This window comes from Pristis pectinata, chromosome 31 (genome assembly GCF_009764475.1).
Source record: "Pristis pectinata isolate sPriPec2 chromosome 31, sPriPec2.1.pri, whole genome shotgun sequence".
NCBI classification, from domain to species: domain Eukaryota; kingdom Metazoa; phylum Chordata; class Chondrichthyes; order Rhinopristiformes; family Pristidae; genus Pristis; species Pristis pectinata.
Window position 1 is genome coordinate 11596895 of NC_067435.1, and position 16771 is coordinate 11613665.

Here is a 16771-nt window from a genome sequence, read left to right on the forward strand (position 1 = left end):
AGGATGAGAGGTGACTTGATAGAGGTGTACAAGATGATAAGAGGCATAGATCGAGTGGACAGTCAGAGACTTTTTCCCAGGACGACAATGGCTAACATGAGGGGGCATAATTTTAAGGTGATTGGAGGAAGATATAAAGGGGATGTCAGGGGTAAGTTTTTTACACAGAGAGTGGTGGGTGCGTGGAACGCACTGCCTGCAGAGGTTGTGGGGGCAGATACATTAGGGACAGTTAGGAGACTCTTAGATAGACACATGAATAATAGAGAAATGGAGGGCTATGTGGGAGGGAAGGGTTAGATAGATCTTGGAGCAGGATAAAATGTCAGCACAACATTGTGGGCCGAAGGGCCTGTACTGTGCTGTAATGTTCTATGTTCTTAAAAACAAACTGCTGGAGGAACTCAGTGTGTCAGGCATCATCTGTGGAGGGATAGTCAACGTTCTGGGTCAAGACTGAGAGTGTAGAGGGAAGATAGCCAGTATAAAGAGGCGAGAGGGAGGGGTGAGGCAGGAGCTGGCAGGTGATAGGTGGAACCAGGTGAGATGGGCAGATTGAGCCAGGTGGGGGGAGGGAAGATAGAGACAAAGGCTGGTAGGTGATAGGTGGCACCAGACAAGGGAGGGATGATTGGCAGATGGAACCAGGTGGGCGAGGGGATAAGAAGGTTGGCCAAAGGAGAAGAAACACATGTGGATAGGGGCGTGGGTGATGGGTAGATGGAGCCAGGGGGGGGGAGAGTAATAGGGAAGGGAGGGATGGAAAAGGTGAACAAAGGGAGTGAGACGAGGAGGAGAGGTATGTCGGCGGATAGTCTGTCTCCTGAGATGCAGACAGAAAGATCAAGAAAGGGGAGAGACGGACCAAGTGAACTTGAGGGCGCGGTGGACGTTGGAAGTGTGGAGCTCACTGTCAAACTCAGATTTCTCCTGACAGAAGATCACATGGTACTAAACGGCAGACTAAAGAATGAATAAGGTTAAAAAGATTGCATTACATTGGTGTTTAATAGCGATACCTACTCTGGCCAGCCCTCTCCGGTAGATACAGTGAAGAGTGTGAGTAAGGCCCACAGCACGTTATCATAATGAAACTCATATCGTTTCCACTCTCTTTTCTGCGCCTTAATATCACTCTCCCTCATGTATACCAGGTACTGCCCTCTGAAACAGACAAGAGAGAAATGAAAGCATGCTTTATAGTTAAATGTAACATTAAAACAACTTCGAAAAACATTCAAAGCATTTCACATACAATGACTGTTGTTCCTTTAGCTCAATGCAGCCACCATTTTGTGACAGCCGTATCTCCAGGGAAGACTCTGCCTACACAGTCCGCGCACATAAGTCAACCCAGAGTTGAGTGACAGCTGCAGAACCGTCATCGGGTGCCTTAAGCCAACAACCAATAACTTGTCCGCCCTCGTTGGAACAACCCCACCAGACGTGTTTAGAGTCACTGCCAGCCAAAGCGCAAGGAACTGGCAAGGGATGCAGGCACCCTCTATGTACAGGAGCCTCCCTAATGATGACCCAACACCTCCAAGAAGCTGTGGTTGCAGATGTTGACAGTGGGGTGAGCAGGAACCTTGGTTTCCTTCTGAGGGCGTAGGACAAATGGACCCTCTATGAGTCGGCCAGTCAACACCTGACACGGCGAAATGTGGTTCTCTGTCTTACCCAAGAGCAGGAATCACACTGAGAACTGGACCATTCAGTCAGCCTGCTGCTCAAAGACAAGCTGGACTTGGTTCAGGATCTCACTGACTTTGGATCAATAACCTTGGTGGATGGACACAGTGCACAGCAGCAAATTCCCACAATCAGCGACCCAGAAATGACCAGCTAATCCACTTCTCGTGGTGTTATTTGAGTAGAAAGACAGGTAGAAAGTTCTGCTGTGCTTCACGATCCCACAAGTGACTGAGAGGCCATCAAAAGCAGCAGGGAGCAGAAAAGATCTGATCCTGCACCATGCAGACTCATTGAGTAACCCATGGACTTGTCACACGGCTTGAAACCACACCGTTCTCACTCAAGGATCCAGGAACTGGTGAGAAATGGTGGACAGTTGTGAACGCAGCCCAGTCCATCACGCAAACCAGCCTCCCCTCCATTGACTTCCCGTTGCCTCAGGAAAGCAGCCAACATAATCAAGGACCACACACCCCCCCACCCTGGTCATTCTCTCCTCTCCCCCCTCCTCTCAGGCAGAAGATACAAAAGCCTCAGAGCACGTACCACAAGGACAGTTTCTATCCCGCTGTTATCAGACTCCTGAAAGGACCTCTCATATGCTAAAATTTGAACTCGTGATCTCCCAATCTACTTCCTTGTGGACTTTGCGCTTTATTTGTCTACCTGCACTGCACTTTCTCTGTAACTGCAACACTATATTCTGCATTGTTTTCTTTTTACTACCTCGATGTCATTATGTATGGCATGATTTTCTGGATGGCAGGCAAAACAAAAGCCTTGCACTGTATCTCGGTACATGTGACAATAATAAACCAATACCAATACCACACCTGGAGCACTGAGCAAAGTTCTGGGGCCCACATCCTAGGTTTGACTTCAGAGGAACAGTAGTGTAGATTTACCAGGTATTACATAAACTAGCACAACACTTCCCGGAATGGGAGAGGTGATTTGATTGAAGTTATCAAGATACTTGCAGTCAGATAATTTATTTTTAGTAATATTGAGAGAGGAATAAATATGTACTGGGACACCCAGGAAATCTCCTCTTCTTCAAATTAGCACCTGGATATCTTTTACAGTCATTAAAGCATTTAATGCCTCCGACCTTGGATTAACATCTCATCCACGAGACAATGCAACACTCCTTCAGTGTGTGCTGAAAGATCTGAAGTGGGGCTTGAACCCACAACCTACTCAGCCATGGCACACATGTTATGTAGAGGGAGGTGGGGAGTCAGAGTGTGAGCAGTGGTAACCACAATATAAGGTGCACACTCACATTGGAATGGAGAAACGTTATTCGTAAAAGAACAAGGTTAATTGAAACTGGACGGGTATGACAAGGATAGAGAAAGTGGGTAGGGATTAGCACCAGGTAAGAATTAGGTGGTTTAAAACAGAATGCAAAGCTGCAGAATAAATCTAAAACACTCTCATCAAATCACTCTACACTCAATCAGGGTACTTTTCTGGCCATGGTATCTTTCAAAAGATTCTGAGGTAGTTAAATTCACTATATCAATGCAGACCCCTCCCATTCTCTTTCTCCCGCTGGTTATCCCTCTCTCTGTAAGCAGTTGCTCCCTGCCCATTCAGACTTACCCTTCCCTAATTCACCACCCTCTGGATTCTCAGGATAGCACGGATCAAGAGAAAAGCTGGAAATAAAGATTACAGATGGAGGTAGTTGTTGTTATAAAAGAGAGCGCAGGGAAAGGCAACAGGTTCAAAGAAAAATAAGGAAAGCAAAGAGGGAAGGAATTGCAGAACATGTGTAAAGGAGCAGTGTTATATAAAGGCAACAAGGAATAGAGAATGTTCAAACCATGGTGTAATTTTCAGAGGCGGAGGGTGGTGAATTAGGTGGGCAGGAATAGTCAACATGGAACAACTGCTTACAGAGAGAGGGATAACCAGCGGGAGAAAGAGAATGGGAGGGATCTGCATTAATATTTAACTACCTCAGAATCTTTTGAAAGATACAGGAGCCTGAGGGCGCGTACCACCAGACTTAAGGACAGCTTCTACCCCACTGTGATAAGACCATTGAACGGTTCCCTTATACGATAAGATGGACTCTGACCTCACGATCTACCTTGTTGTGACATTGCACCTTATTGCACTGCACTTTCTCTGTAGCTGTGACACTTTACTCTGTACTACCTCAATGCACTCTGTACTAACCCAATGTAACTGCACTGTGTAATGAATTGACCTGTACAATAGGTATGCAAGACGAGTTTTTCACCGTACCTCGGTACAAGTGACAATAGTAAACCAATACCAATAATAAACCAATACCAATACCATGGTCAGCAAAGTACTTGTGAGGCTTGATCCCTGATTTAGTGTAGAGTGATTTGATTGTTGACATGCATAGCAAAGTCTTAATTCTTCCAGAAGTATTTTCCAGGATCGCTGGATCCCCCAGGACTGATCACTGAAAACTTGGCCAACTAAGAACCAGATCATTCTAAATTCAGGCATGCTTCTCTTCCCTGTGCAACATAATGCACGCCACTCGAAAGAGACGACAGGCACCCAATCCGGGGAGTCCACAGCTCCCAGTGAGGAGAGCAATGCGACAGATCAGAGCACCTTTGTGGCACTGTTCCCTCTTTAAAAGCACAATGAACAGACGTTGATTTGCCGTTATGTTGGTCATCAGAAGTATGGCACCACACCACACAACTCTGCACCTTGGCAGATCCACTGTGCCTCTAGTAGTCAACACTTACAGGAACGAACACATGGACGAGTTGGGCCTGTGTAACTCTACAACTCTATGACTATAATTCTATGTGCTAAACATTAAACCAAGTACCTGCAGTCCCGCTCAAACTCTTTGGATTCGTCAGTGCAGTAGAAAAACCTGCCTTTAAAAAGCTGCACTGCCACCACAGCGAAGATGAACATGAAGAGCATGTAAACGATCAGGATGTTGAGGACGTTCTTCAGGGAGTTCACGACGCAATCAAAGACAGCCTGGAAGGAGACAGCAACAAAATGAGCCAGGAAAAAAACCGAAATATTTGTCAAAATCTTCCCACATTTAGTGGTAGGAATCTCAGTGAAACCAGTGTCTTCTCCGTCTTTGCTCCATGAACATAGCAATATACGTGCAGCATAACTGGGAAATCCCGAAGCTGCAGCCAATGATCCAACCATCCACCAGTTGCTTCGACCTTCTCCATTGCGGTCTAGTGAAAACACTTGAACTGACATGAGTTTACAAACTAGACCCATTGCAAAATACCCTGTTGCATGAGGTCTAAGTAAATTTTTAGTACTGAGCCATAATTACTGCTTTGAAAATTATCTGGTCCGAAAAAATAGTTTTATGTTCATAACTTTCAAATCTCTCACACAAACATTTCAAACTATACCTGATTTTACTTTCTCTCTGACATTGTCAAAGAGTTTAATTTTGATTAGCATCTCATTTAATCACATTTTTGCACTCTGTAAAATGTTTCCAAAATTAATTAAAACTCTTGATTGGCTGTGTGTAAGCTGATTGATCGCCGAGCAAGCTTAACTTCATCACAGATTTAGAATGGCAGGGACTCCCACTGAAGTCACGCCTGACAGCAGCAGGAAGGTAAAGGGGAAGTCCAACCCACACTGAAGGCTAGGACTTGGTGGGGAGCTTTCTTGAAGAACAGTGGTGAGCAGGGTTCCTGTATTGTGGATCGTGAGTTCTGTGCCTGTGTGTAAGCACATCTTAAATGAGTTTATAATTTTCATCAGCATCTGATTGCAGGTATATTTGCAACTTCAGCAGAAGTTCCACACAAAACTTACAAAGCCTCATAAGGCAATGCAGTAATTCTCTCACTGGGAATATGTGTTAAGTATCCCTATGATGTAGGAGGAGGAGCTCACGGAGACATACACCACAGAAACAGGTTCTTCAGCCCACCAAGTCTGTGTTGCTGTTCCGTTTACACTAATCCTGCACTAATCCCATTTTACTCTCCCCACATTCCTGTTAACTCACCCATACTCTACCACTCTCTTGAATGAGAAGCAGTTCACGGTGGTCAATTTACCTGCCAACCCACAGGTCTTTTGAGATGTAGGAGGAAACTGGAGCACCTAGAGAGTGAACACGTTAGCACACAGAAGCCCTGGAGATCAGGACTGAACCTGGGTCACTGGAGGTGTGAGGCAGCTGCTCTACTAACTGGACTACTGTATCATCTAAGGTAAATTACCTGAGGAAATCAGAGCAAATCTTCATGGATGTACATAGTAACAACACTGTAGATAAGCAGAATAGAGACTACCCGATTCCATTGTTAGTCAAACTTAGTGAACACTGCTGTACACAGGTACACTACATAGGAGGAGGGGTGGGTCATGCTGACCTCAACCCTTCTGTGTCAGTTCCCTATCACCCTCAATTCCACGATCTTTCAAATATTTAACTATCTTCACCTTAAATATATCTGATGATCTGGCCTCCACCACCCTTGAGGGCAGAGAATTCCAACGATTCACTACCCTCTGAGAGAAGACTAAGTGAGTGTGATGGATTTTACGTAAAGAATTCACATGTAACTATCCTCCACTCAATGCATATTTCTGGAGGAATTACCCTTCTTTTATTCATAGAAGTTGCTGTAGCTTCTCTTTAGTTTGCTCCTTAAATGCACTCTGTTTTCTAAGAACATCAATGTCACTGGTTGTACAATTGACCACAAGCCCAGACGCACACCACATCCCACATCCAAAGCAACACTTATTTTCGTTACCTTAAGCTTAGGCAGCCTTTTGATGGTTTTCAGGGGTCGCAGTACCCGAAGAACCCTCAGAGATTTGATGGTATTCAGGTCTTTCCCTTTGCTCCCGCTGACAAGAAAATAATGGAAAATAAGCACTTCACAGAACAACGGTAACAGCAGCCGAGCCTTGTAACTGGTTACAAGAACTCTTGTGCTTTTTATACATCTAACAACCTCAGTTAACTTCTAAAATGTCACACTAAAGTAAAATGCCACTTATTTGGAGTCAATACATTCCCTTTTTTAGCTCATTCACCTCGAGTGAAAGACTTGGTGTCCTACAGTCATTGTGCAACAATTTTTTTCACAGATACTCCAATGTTTACTTTTCTTCTTTTTTTCTAATTACATTTGCTTGCACATTTCCAAACTACCCTGGAGATGGGGCATTTGGAAGGCTCAGTGCATTATCCCTCTGAAGGAAAACATGCAGCTAATGATGTGCAACCTGCTCGTCCAACAGACTCCACCTGGGATGCTGCATGCCAGCTTCTCGGATGTGATACCTTCCTTCATCCATTGGAAGTGCTGCTGAAGGAATTTCCAAAACCTTTTAGACCGAAAGCTGTTTGACTTTGAGAAACTGGTTAAGAAGAAGGTAAGGATCTTTGACTTCATGCAAAAAGACACAGGAATAGAAACTTATCTGCATTAAATGTGCAATGTAATGGCAGCTGCTTTGTGCATTTGCATAGGGAATTCCTGTATATTTTATCCAGTTTGTGTTCTAGATGTTTCATGTATTTCCTTTTGACACATATAAGGACACTTTGGCCCATTAAGTCTATGCCAGCTCACAGAGCAATCCCATTTCCCTACTAATTTTCACTGCATCTTATTCTTCCTGCATTCTCATCAGCATTCCCAGATGTTACCACTCACTTACACACTAGCAGCAATTTACAGCGGCCAACTAACCTACCAACCCGCATGTCTTTGGGATGTGGGAGGAAACCGGAGCAAACACACACGGTCACAAGGAGAACGTGTGAACTCTGCATAGATAGCACCCGAGGTCAGAATTGAATCCAAGTCGCTGGAGTGTGAGGCAGCTATTGTGCCACCTTTACTAATTATAACCATTCTTCAGAAGTGTGATGTAATGGGCATATTCCACGATCATGGACATTTAGTAATCGCCTGATCGTGCACATCTATCCCACAGAGTACTGAATCAAGAATCCTCTGTGAAACCCCAGCTTGGTCACAACTACTCGAAAGTTCTGGCCACCACATTTCGGGAAGGATATGAAAGGGTTGGAGAGGGTGCAGAAGAAACTTAGTGGAATGATTCTGGGGTGCTGGATTTTGGCTGGTGAAGACAAAATATATATGGACCTTGGAGTGGGTGACCACAGATCCCTGAAGGTAATGGGACAAGTAGATAATGTGTGGGATTTTCTAGTAACTAAGGAATAGAATATAATACCAGGGAGGTTTTAATGAAACTGGATAAGACATTAATTAAACCACAGCTAAAGCACAGTAATACCATTCTGGTCAGCACACTGTAGGAAGGATGTGCTGAAACTGGACAGGGTGCAAAGGAGATTTACTAGGGTGCTGCCATGATGGGAAAGTTATGGTTATGAGGAAAAATGGATAGGCAGGAGTTGTGGGGCACAAATGACTGAATAACCTCCTTCTATGCTGCAGATTTCTGATTCAATGCAATCAAGCATTTTCAATGGTAGCAACAGAGAGAGTGCAGAAGAGATTCACCAGGACATTACAGAGTCATAGAGACACACAGCACAGAAACAGGCCCTTCGGCCCAACTGGTCCATGCCGACCATGATTCCCATCAAAGCAAGTCCCATTTGCCTGCGTTTGGCCCATATCCCTCTAAACCTTTCCTGCCCATGTAACTGTCCAAGTACCTTTTAAATATTGTTAATGTATCTGCCTCAACCACTTCCTCTGGCAGCTCATTACATATACTGACCACCCTCTGTGTGAAAAAGTTGCCCCTCACCTCCCTGTTAAATCTTTCCCCTCTCACCCTCAATCTATGCCCCCTAGTTTTGGACTCCCCTACTTTGGGGAAAAGACTGTTACCGTCCACCTTATCTATGCCTCTCATAACTTTAAACACTTCTATAAGGTCGCCCCTCATTCTCCTACGTTCCAAGGAACAAAGACCTAGCCTGGCCTAGTTCTTGATTCCCCAACTCTGGGGAAAAGACTGAGTGCATTCACCCTATGCCCATCATGATCTTATACACCTCTTTCAGATTACCCCTCATTCTCCTACACTCCAATGAAAACAGTCCCAAACCTGCTCAACATCCCTCCATAACCCAGTCCCTCGAGTCCTGGCAACATCCTTGTAAATCTCCTCTGCACTCTTTCCAGCTTAATGTTGCCTGGGTTGGAGGACTGTAGTTATAAGGAAAGATTGGAAAGGGTGAATGTAGAAGGCTGAGGAGTGATCTTGTACCAGATCTTCTAGGGAGTCTAGTACTAGAGGGCACAGGTCTAAATTTAAAGGAAATCTGAGGAATGTTTTTTACAGAGGGTGGTGAACATCTGGAACGAGCTGCCAGAGGAAGACACAATTGCAACTTTTAAAAGGAGTTTGGATAGGAAAGGCGTAGAAAGATATGGGTCTAATGTGGGTTCATAGGATTAGCATAGATAGGCATGGATGAGATGGGCCAAAAAGGCCTGTTTCTGTGCTGAATGATTTCATGATTCTCTACAATTCTATAATTGATTGAGCAGAAAATTGCCTATAGAATTTGGTAGAGACTTTACAAGATTCAAGGTAATCAGGCAAACTCAAAATGCTTTAGTGAAAGGGAAATCATTTTAAGCCAATTTATTGGCGTTCTTTGAAGAAATAACATGTGCTGTAAATAAAGAGGAAACCTGTGGATGTATATACAGTGCACTCTGCATTATGGAGGGGCTGTGTCCCAAGGAAACCATCCGTATCATGATTTTCCTTAACGCAAACCCTTCACTAAAATTGACAAAATTTGTTGCTTCTTTTGCATTTTGTGCTTATTTGTTTCTTTTTCTTGTATAAATTCTGTAAGAGCGAATTTTTATTCCACATCTCAGATTTTCAGTAGTGATTTGTGAACTCTGTAAGGGTGAATTTCCATTTCTTGAACTGATGTAATGTGGGGGTTCACTGTACTTTGATCTCCAGAAGGCATTTGATAGGATGTTGCATCTAAGAAACTAGAAGTTCATGATGTAGGAATAACACATTGATGTGGATAGGAATGGAGAGAAGGCATACATGGGTCTTATTCTAGTTGGCAAGATGCAGTGAATAAGCTGCTGCAGGGATTGGTACACTTTATATAAATGACTTGCGATAAAGATATCAAGATACGGTTACCAGGTCTGCTGATGACACAAAGATTGGTAGGAATGTAGGATGGGAAGAGGACAGAATCAGACTACAAAGGGATATAGACAGTGAGTGAACAAATGAAGTACAATGTGGGAAAATATAAAACTGTCCATTTTAGCAAGAAAAATTTTTTAAAAAAGGAATCATCTTCCCTAAATGGTGAGAGATTGTAGAGCCCTGAGGTGCACAGGGATCCAGATGTTCTGATGCATGGTTTGCAAAAGGATAGTGTGCGGCTTCTGCAGGTAATTAGGGAGGTCAACAGAATATTATTCTTGAGACACAAGAGGCTGCAGATGCTGGAATCTGGAGCAACAGACAACCTGCTGGAGGAACTCAGCGGGTTGAGCAGCATCTGTGTTGGGGGGGTGGGGGGGGGGGGGAAGGATATTGTCAATGTTTCAGGTTGAAACCCCTGCAGCAGGACTGAGCTAAGGACTGAGAACGCTATTGTTTATTGCTAGCGGAAGTGAACACAGAAGTAGGAAGGTCACATAGATGCGATCTGCATCTCCCCGTTGCCAGTCACTTCAACTCCCCCTCCCACACCATCACTGATATGTCAGCCCTCGGCCTCCTCCACTGCCAGGAGAATTCCAAGTGCAAAATGGAGGAACAGCACCTCATTTTCCGTCTTGGAAGCTTGCAGCCTAACGGCATGGACATTGAATTCTCCCACTTTAGGTAACCCACCTCCCCCCCGCCACCATGCTTCTTTTCTTCCCTTTCCTAGCCTCTCTTTTTCGTCCCCTTTTTTCCCCTCTCTCCTTACCTTTGACCCATCCCCCGGTGGATCTGCTCTCCCCTCCCCCGCACCTGCCTATCACTATCTCTTACCTGCTATCGTCACCCTGTGCCCACCCCGCCTCCCCTCTTTTGTCCACCTATCACTGCTCTGCTTTTCCCTCCCTATATATCAGGCTTCCCCTTTTCCTATCTTCAGTCCTGAAGAAGGGTCCTGACCCGAAACGTTGACCGCCTGCTTTTCTCCATGGATGCTGCCTGGCCTGCTGAGTCCCTCCAGCATCATCGTGTTTTTCATCCAGATTCCAGCATCTGCAGTCCTTTGTTTCTCTAAGCTTGCATAGGGGATTGGTAAAATCACAAACGCAGTACGGTGTACTGTACTGGACTCAGTATTTAAGGTAGGCTGTCAGTGGATTGGAAGCAGTTCAGGCAAGGTTTACTGGACTAATACCTGGAATAGGCAGATTGGCTTATGTGGGAAGGTTGGACAGACTTGTATATGTTGGAGTTCAGAAGAGAGAGAGGGGACATTTGAAACATTTAAGATCCTGAGAGGCCTCGAGAGGGTGGAAATAGAGAGGATGTCTTGTGGAAATCTAGAACTAGGGGTCACTATTTCAAAGTAGGTGGCCATCCATTTAAGACAGGGATGAGATAAAAATGGTTTTCGCTCAGAGGGTTGTAAGTCGTTGCAATGCAATGGGTGGTGGAATCTTTTTAAGGCAGAGGTAGATGGATTCTCAAAAAGCAAGGAGGTGAAATGTTACCGGAGTCCGAGGATACGGGGAGCAGAGGTTACTTAGATCAGCCACAGTCTTATTGAATGGCTGAGGAAATTCAAGTGGCCAAGTGGCCGTTAATGCAGATGTTTATAACAGCCCGGTGACCTGCCATTCTCGCTTTGGTGCCATCTGTCATCCCAGAGCTCAGGATATGTTGGCTGCAGTGTCGAACAACCAACAAAACCCGCTGTTGTGTCAAGGACTGAGCAGTGGTTATGTCCAAGGATTGTACAACGTCAGGTTGACTATCTATCTGTCTTCAGGAGATGGATTATGCCTTTGGATTATTTACTTAGGATGAGATAACTTCTAAACTTGATGATTTACACATTTTCAATTGCAAATAAAAATCAAGGCAAAGTGAAATGATCCTTTGGGCCAATGAAGTAGCACAAAGAATCCCTCTGAAATGTTATTCTAACGCACTTCATACATACTTCCACAAGAGAATTGATGGGTTTCTGTTGAATTTTAAACACAGTTGCAACCAATGTAGGCCACTGAATCCAACTTGCTCTCTACCTTACAGTTTACCTTTAAACTCAGGGAAAATCATAGACTGTGCAGTGTTTTTTGGTAAGTTTCTCAGGGACATGGTGAATATATGCAGAATGTGTGACTCATTAGGTGGTATTTTTGCAGCCTGCCCATTGCACACTGGACATCAGAAAGAGCTAAAAAACGCCAAATAAAATGAGGACCCCAAATGGATTATGTTGCCTACAGAACACCACATCTCAAAGTGTGGCACTGTGTCTTGCCAACCACAAATTATCAGGGCAAGTAACATTGCTAAACCACAACTGTGAATGTATTTCATTTAAACTCATCTAGGACCAGAAGAATATCTGCATTTCTATGGCACCTTTCACATCCCTTTCAGAACACCCCAAAGTGCTTTACAGCCAGTGAGGTACTTCTGAAGACAATTCTGATGTGGGAGATACAAGCAGCCAATATGAGCACAGCAAGTGCCCACAAACAGCAATGCCACAATGACCAGATAATTTTTTTGGAGCAATATTGATTGAGGGATTGGCCAGGGCATCAGAGTGAATTCCCCTGCTGTGCAACCTGATCTTTCTCAGAGAGTAGACAGGGCTTTGGTCTAACATCTCATCTGGACGATAGCACTCCTGACAGTGCAGTGCCCCCTCAGCACTGCACTGTGGTGTCAGCCTAAATTTTTGTGGCTACGTTTCTTGAATCCTGGACCTTCAGACTCAGAGGGAAGAGAGTGACCCATGGAATGAATCCCTTCTTCAGATGCAGGGCAGGGCAGGATTCTACAAAAGGGACATGAATAGACAGGAGCACGACACCATTTTGAAAAGACTACACACTTGCAGGTCATCTTCTGCAGCCTGTGTTGCAAAGAAACAGGCAACATCACAAACTTGTGCCTGGTTACCTGTCCCAACCCCAACAGGACAGAACTTTATACATCAGGGTCGGGTGTGTACACTGATAAAACACTGGTTAGACCGGCCCAGATCAGTGCTTTATTCAGGTGAGGACGATTTGCTTAGTTTTACCAATCAATACTTGGTGTCTCAGAGCATTTGAGGTTGTTACATTTACACCAATAAGTCAGGCAAGGTAAGTCCAGAGGCTAGGGTCAGATTCAGACTGGACAGCTGGGATTTGAATTGGGTTTTATTTTACATCGAAGGACGGAGCTTCCAGCGAAAATTTCACGATTTCAGTGTGACAACTGAAAAGGAGTTAGCAAATCAAAGTGATTGTGCTGAACCAGATGGGCCAATTTTACATTGGCTATGTCATCAGACTAAGGTAAAAAAAAGTTGTTTTAAATAAGAAATCAGTTTTGGTACCCCAGTACAGTCTAGCACAATAACACGTTACCTTGTATTCAGCAGGACAGGAACAGAATCACTTATCAAACAGCACACAGATACATACATAAGGAGAATTCAAATCGAGAGGCAAAGAGAGAAACACAGAAAGGAACAGAACACAGTGCAAATTTGCTGACAGTATTGCAAAGAAATAGAACAGATATATTACCCCATAAGGCTCCTGATCCAGCAGGGAAGAAAGATCAGAAGAGAGTCAGTGTGAAGAGAGGACACAAAAGCTTGGAACACGAACTGCGTGCACAGAGGAGAATGAGACTAAGAAAATAGGAAGCACAGTTATAAAACCCTGAAGGAGCAGAACAGACATGGCGGCAAATAGGGAAACGGGACATTGGAGAGGCAAAGCATAATTCCCCAGTCATGTCAGTCATGCTATATTGCAGAATTCATTCAAGAATTGGCTGCACTACCTGCTCTGGACGGGGAACCTTCACCACAACCAAGCACGCAATTAAAAGCTCACATTCACTCTAATCAGGTTACCTTAAAAAAAACGATTTAAACACCAGGCCAGCTCTCCACCACTCTGTGCTCACATTACTCCAATAATCAGACACTAAACAGATCAGATTTAATTCTGATGGAAGAAATTGGTTTAACTAAACTTCCAGTGTCTTATTTGGGTGTGAATGCAGAGCAGTGTCAGTGGAGAGCGAAAACATTTTTATCACACTCATTCTGTTCAATTGTATTTCCACACCAGTGGTGACAGAGTGGTGAGACAATCCAGCTCTTACAATGCAAAAAAATTCCATCTCTTCCAGTAAGAAAAAAACACAACAATAGGAGTGTTACAAATAAAATACTAACGGGCATCCATGTTGCATTTTAATTGGAAGTCAAACCAAAACCCAGCAGAAGCACCAGATTTGCCGTGACTATTAATGTATGAACCACAGATGCCTGTTCAGTACCCTGTGTTTCCCGTTTCCCCCTTGTTAGTCCCTCTGAAGGTTTGGGCATGCAACCTCCTCTGCATTACTACAGGGAGTTGCCCACTGCACACGGCTTCTGAGGTTCTGCCCGTCTGTGGATAAAACACGAATTTTCCACTTGATAGGAACGTAAGGCAGGGGACAGTCACCTTAATCTCATTCTTCTCTTTTGCCCAGATCGGACACTCGGAATTCTTTTATCTCCCCCACTCTGAGGTGGGGGTGGGGCTGAAATTGCAACAGTAATCTGGGGCAAAGACAAATGCACAGCAGGGAGAGTACACATTGGTTGCCCGTGCAAGAGAGTTTGGAGGAATAAAGAACCAAAGGGGTGCACCACTGCAGTTATTACGTGGAGGAATTCTCCCAAAAATGACCCTCTAATGATTTTTTTAACCACTCCAACGCAGCGGATCGTATCAACTCATGCCTTATCCAGAGACTAGCCAGAAACAGGCAACCTCTTATCGAATGCCACAACTGCCCGTCAGGAGGAACTGAAGAAAGTGCCACGGTTATTGGCTTGCAGATAAAGTACAAACTTTAGATGGAATGGTTCAGTGCAGATTGCAAGATTTTCTTTCAACCCAACTCAAATAGGGTATTAAAATAATTCCTTAACAGCCTGGTGTGAAGTATCAAATAATACCATGCAAGTGCAAACAGAGTTAAAGATTTGTGTGTGAGAAAGCATTTGCATCCCTTGCCTGCGACCCCTCCCCTTCCCAGTCCCCTGGGTGTCTCATATTGGAACTACAAACCCAAAGGCAATGGCAAATATCTGTTACTTCACACCATGGGCCATCCGTTACATGGGATGGACAGAGTTGACCATGAAGGGAATCAGCAATGAGACCACCCCCAGTGCCAGCCAACTCAGATTCCAGTTGGATTTAGTGGAAAGCAAGCTAAAATTTAGTGTACAATGAAGTGAATTGTGGTCACTTTACTTCCACTTCGACTGATATCACACAAGCCATTGTTTAAATCTCAGGACTTCTTAACCTGTGTCTGATCAGTACTGCACAAAGTATCACACGAATCGATACAGATCCAAAGATGGTATATGTGCTACATGAATCAGGGTGTGAGCTTGTGATTTTAAGATCAATAATACCAGCCACAGGATGTCCTGGACCCAACCATCTTCAGCTACTTCATCAATGACCTTCCTCCCCTCGTAAGATCACAAACGGGGATGTTTGCTGGGTTGCACAGTGTTCAACTCCATTTGCAACTTCTCAGCAAATGAAGCAGTCTGTGCCTGTGTGCAGCAAGATCTAAGCAACATTCAGGCCTGGGCTGATCAGTGGCAGGGAATAACCTTCTCCAACAAGAGAATGTCTAACCACCTACCCTCCATATTCAAGGACACCACCGTCACTGAGTCCCCTTCACTGGGTCACCATTGACCAGAAACTCAACTGCACCAGGCCACATAAGTACTATGGCCAGAGGTGGAAATAAACTGATCGGAACCAGTGCAGTGTACCCGGAGGGAAGCGGACAATTCAATCAGTACACATAGGTCATCAGCAATATCAGAGGTACAGCCATACTAGTAAAATATTTAAGTTACTTCACCGCTGACTGTGCAGGTCAAAGGCTGGATATCCTGTGGCGAGTGACTCAACTGACACCCAAGGTTGTTCTATCATCCACTGGGCATGGGGCAGCAGTGTTATGGAACACCCACCTTTGGCCTAGATGGCTGCAGCTCTAATGACCTCAGCACCATCCACAGCCCACCTAAATGTCCCCTCTTCCTCAGCCCCCAACATTCATTTCCATCATCACCAGTGGCTGTACTGTGTAGCGTCTACAAAATGCACTGCAGGCTCCTCGCCTAGGCTATTCTGACAGCACCTTCCAAACTTTTGACCTCGACTGTCAAGAAGGACAAAGGTAGAAAGCTCAATGAACGTCCCTCCCTGCAGGTCCCAACTGCTCCCAGTGTCCAGCCACTTCATTACAATAAATAAACCATTGGCTTCTGATGTAACAGAAATGAAACTACTGATTGCTAACATAGGACAATGGTTTCATTCAGCCTCGAAATATCGACCGTCATCAGTCTGACTTCCCCCAAACCAAACATTGTTCCTCCTCTCAATTGCACTGCCCTGTTGCTGGGGTCTAGCTGCCTGTCCAAATTTCGGGAGCTGGGGCTGGGGGGAGGGTCCACTCTACCAACTGAGTGTACCACAGTGCTTCGTGGTCAATAAATGCCTTTATAGTGTGGTCACTGTTGTAACGTTTGGGTGTGCGGCACTTAACATGTGCACAGCAAGCTCCCACAAAAAGCAGTATGGAAATGATCGCATCATCTGTTGTTCATGATCTCAGTTGGAGAGTGGATTCCTTTTAACCATTTATGAAGAAAACGTCTCATGGGAAGGATCAACCTCTGAGAGTGCAGTACTCCCTCAGTAGCGCACAGGTATTCTGCTGACATCAGGCCCAATCTTGTGTTTGCCAGCCTGCCCTGAACATCTCCATTTGATCCTTGACTCTCGTCCAGTTTGTGAACTTAACTGGGGGACAGTTCAATCCAGGGACCACATGTCTGATG

The 16771-nt window shown here is 44.6% G+C and overlaps 1 protein-coding gene across 4 annotated transcripts in view; it reads right to left on the bottom strand.

Annotated features, from left to right (window-relative positions):
• Positions 1 to 16771, bottom strand: part of LOC127585070 (voltage-dependent P/Q-type calcium channel subunit alpha-1A-like) — a 486564-nt gene that overhangs the window by 108116 nt on the left and 361677 nt on the right. For all 4 annotated transcript variants that reach the window (XM_052042225.1, XM_052042224.1, XM_052042223.1 and 1 more), the window contains 3 exons: positions 6459 to 6555; positions 4526 to 4686; positions 1024 to 1164 (listed from right to left, as the gene is read on the bottom strand). In XM_052042225.1, coding sequence (XP_051898185.1) covers positions 1024 to 1164; positions 4526 to 4686; positions 6459 to 6555 — 399 coding nt within the window. The remainder of the gene's footprint in view (positions 1 to 1023; positions 1165 to 4525; positions 4687 to 6458; positions 6556 to 16771) is intronic.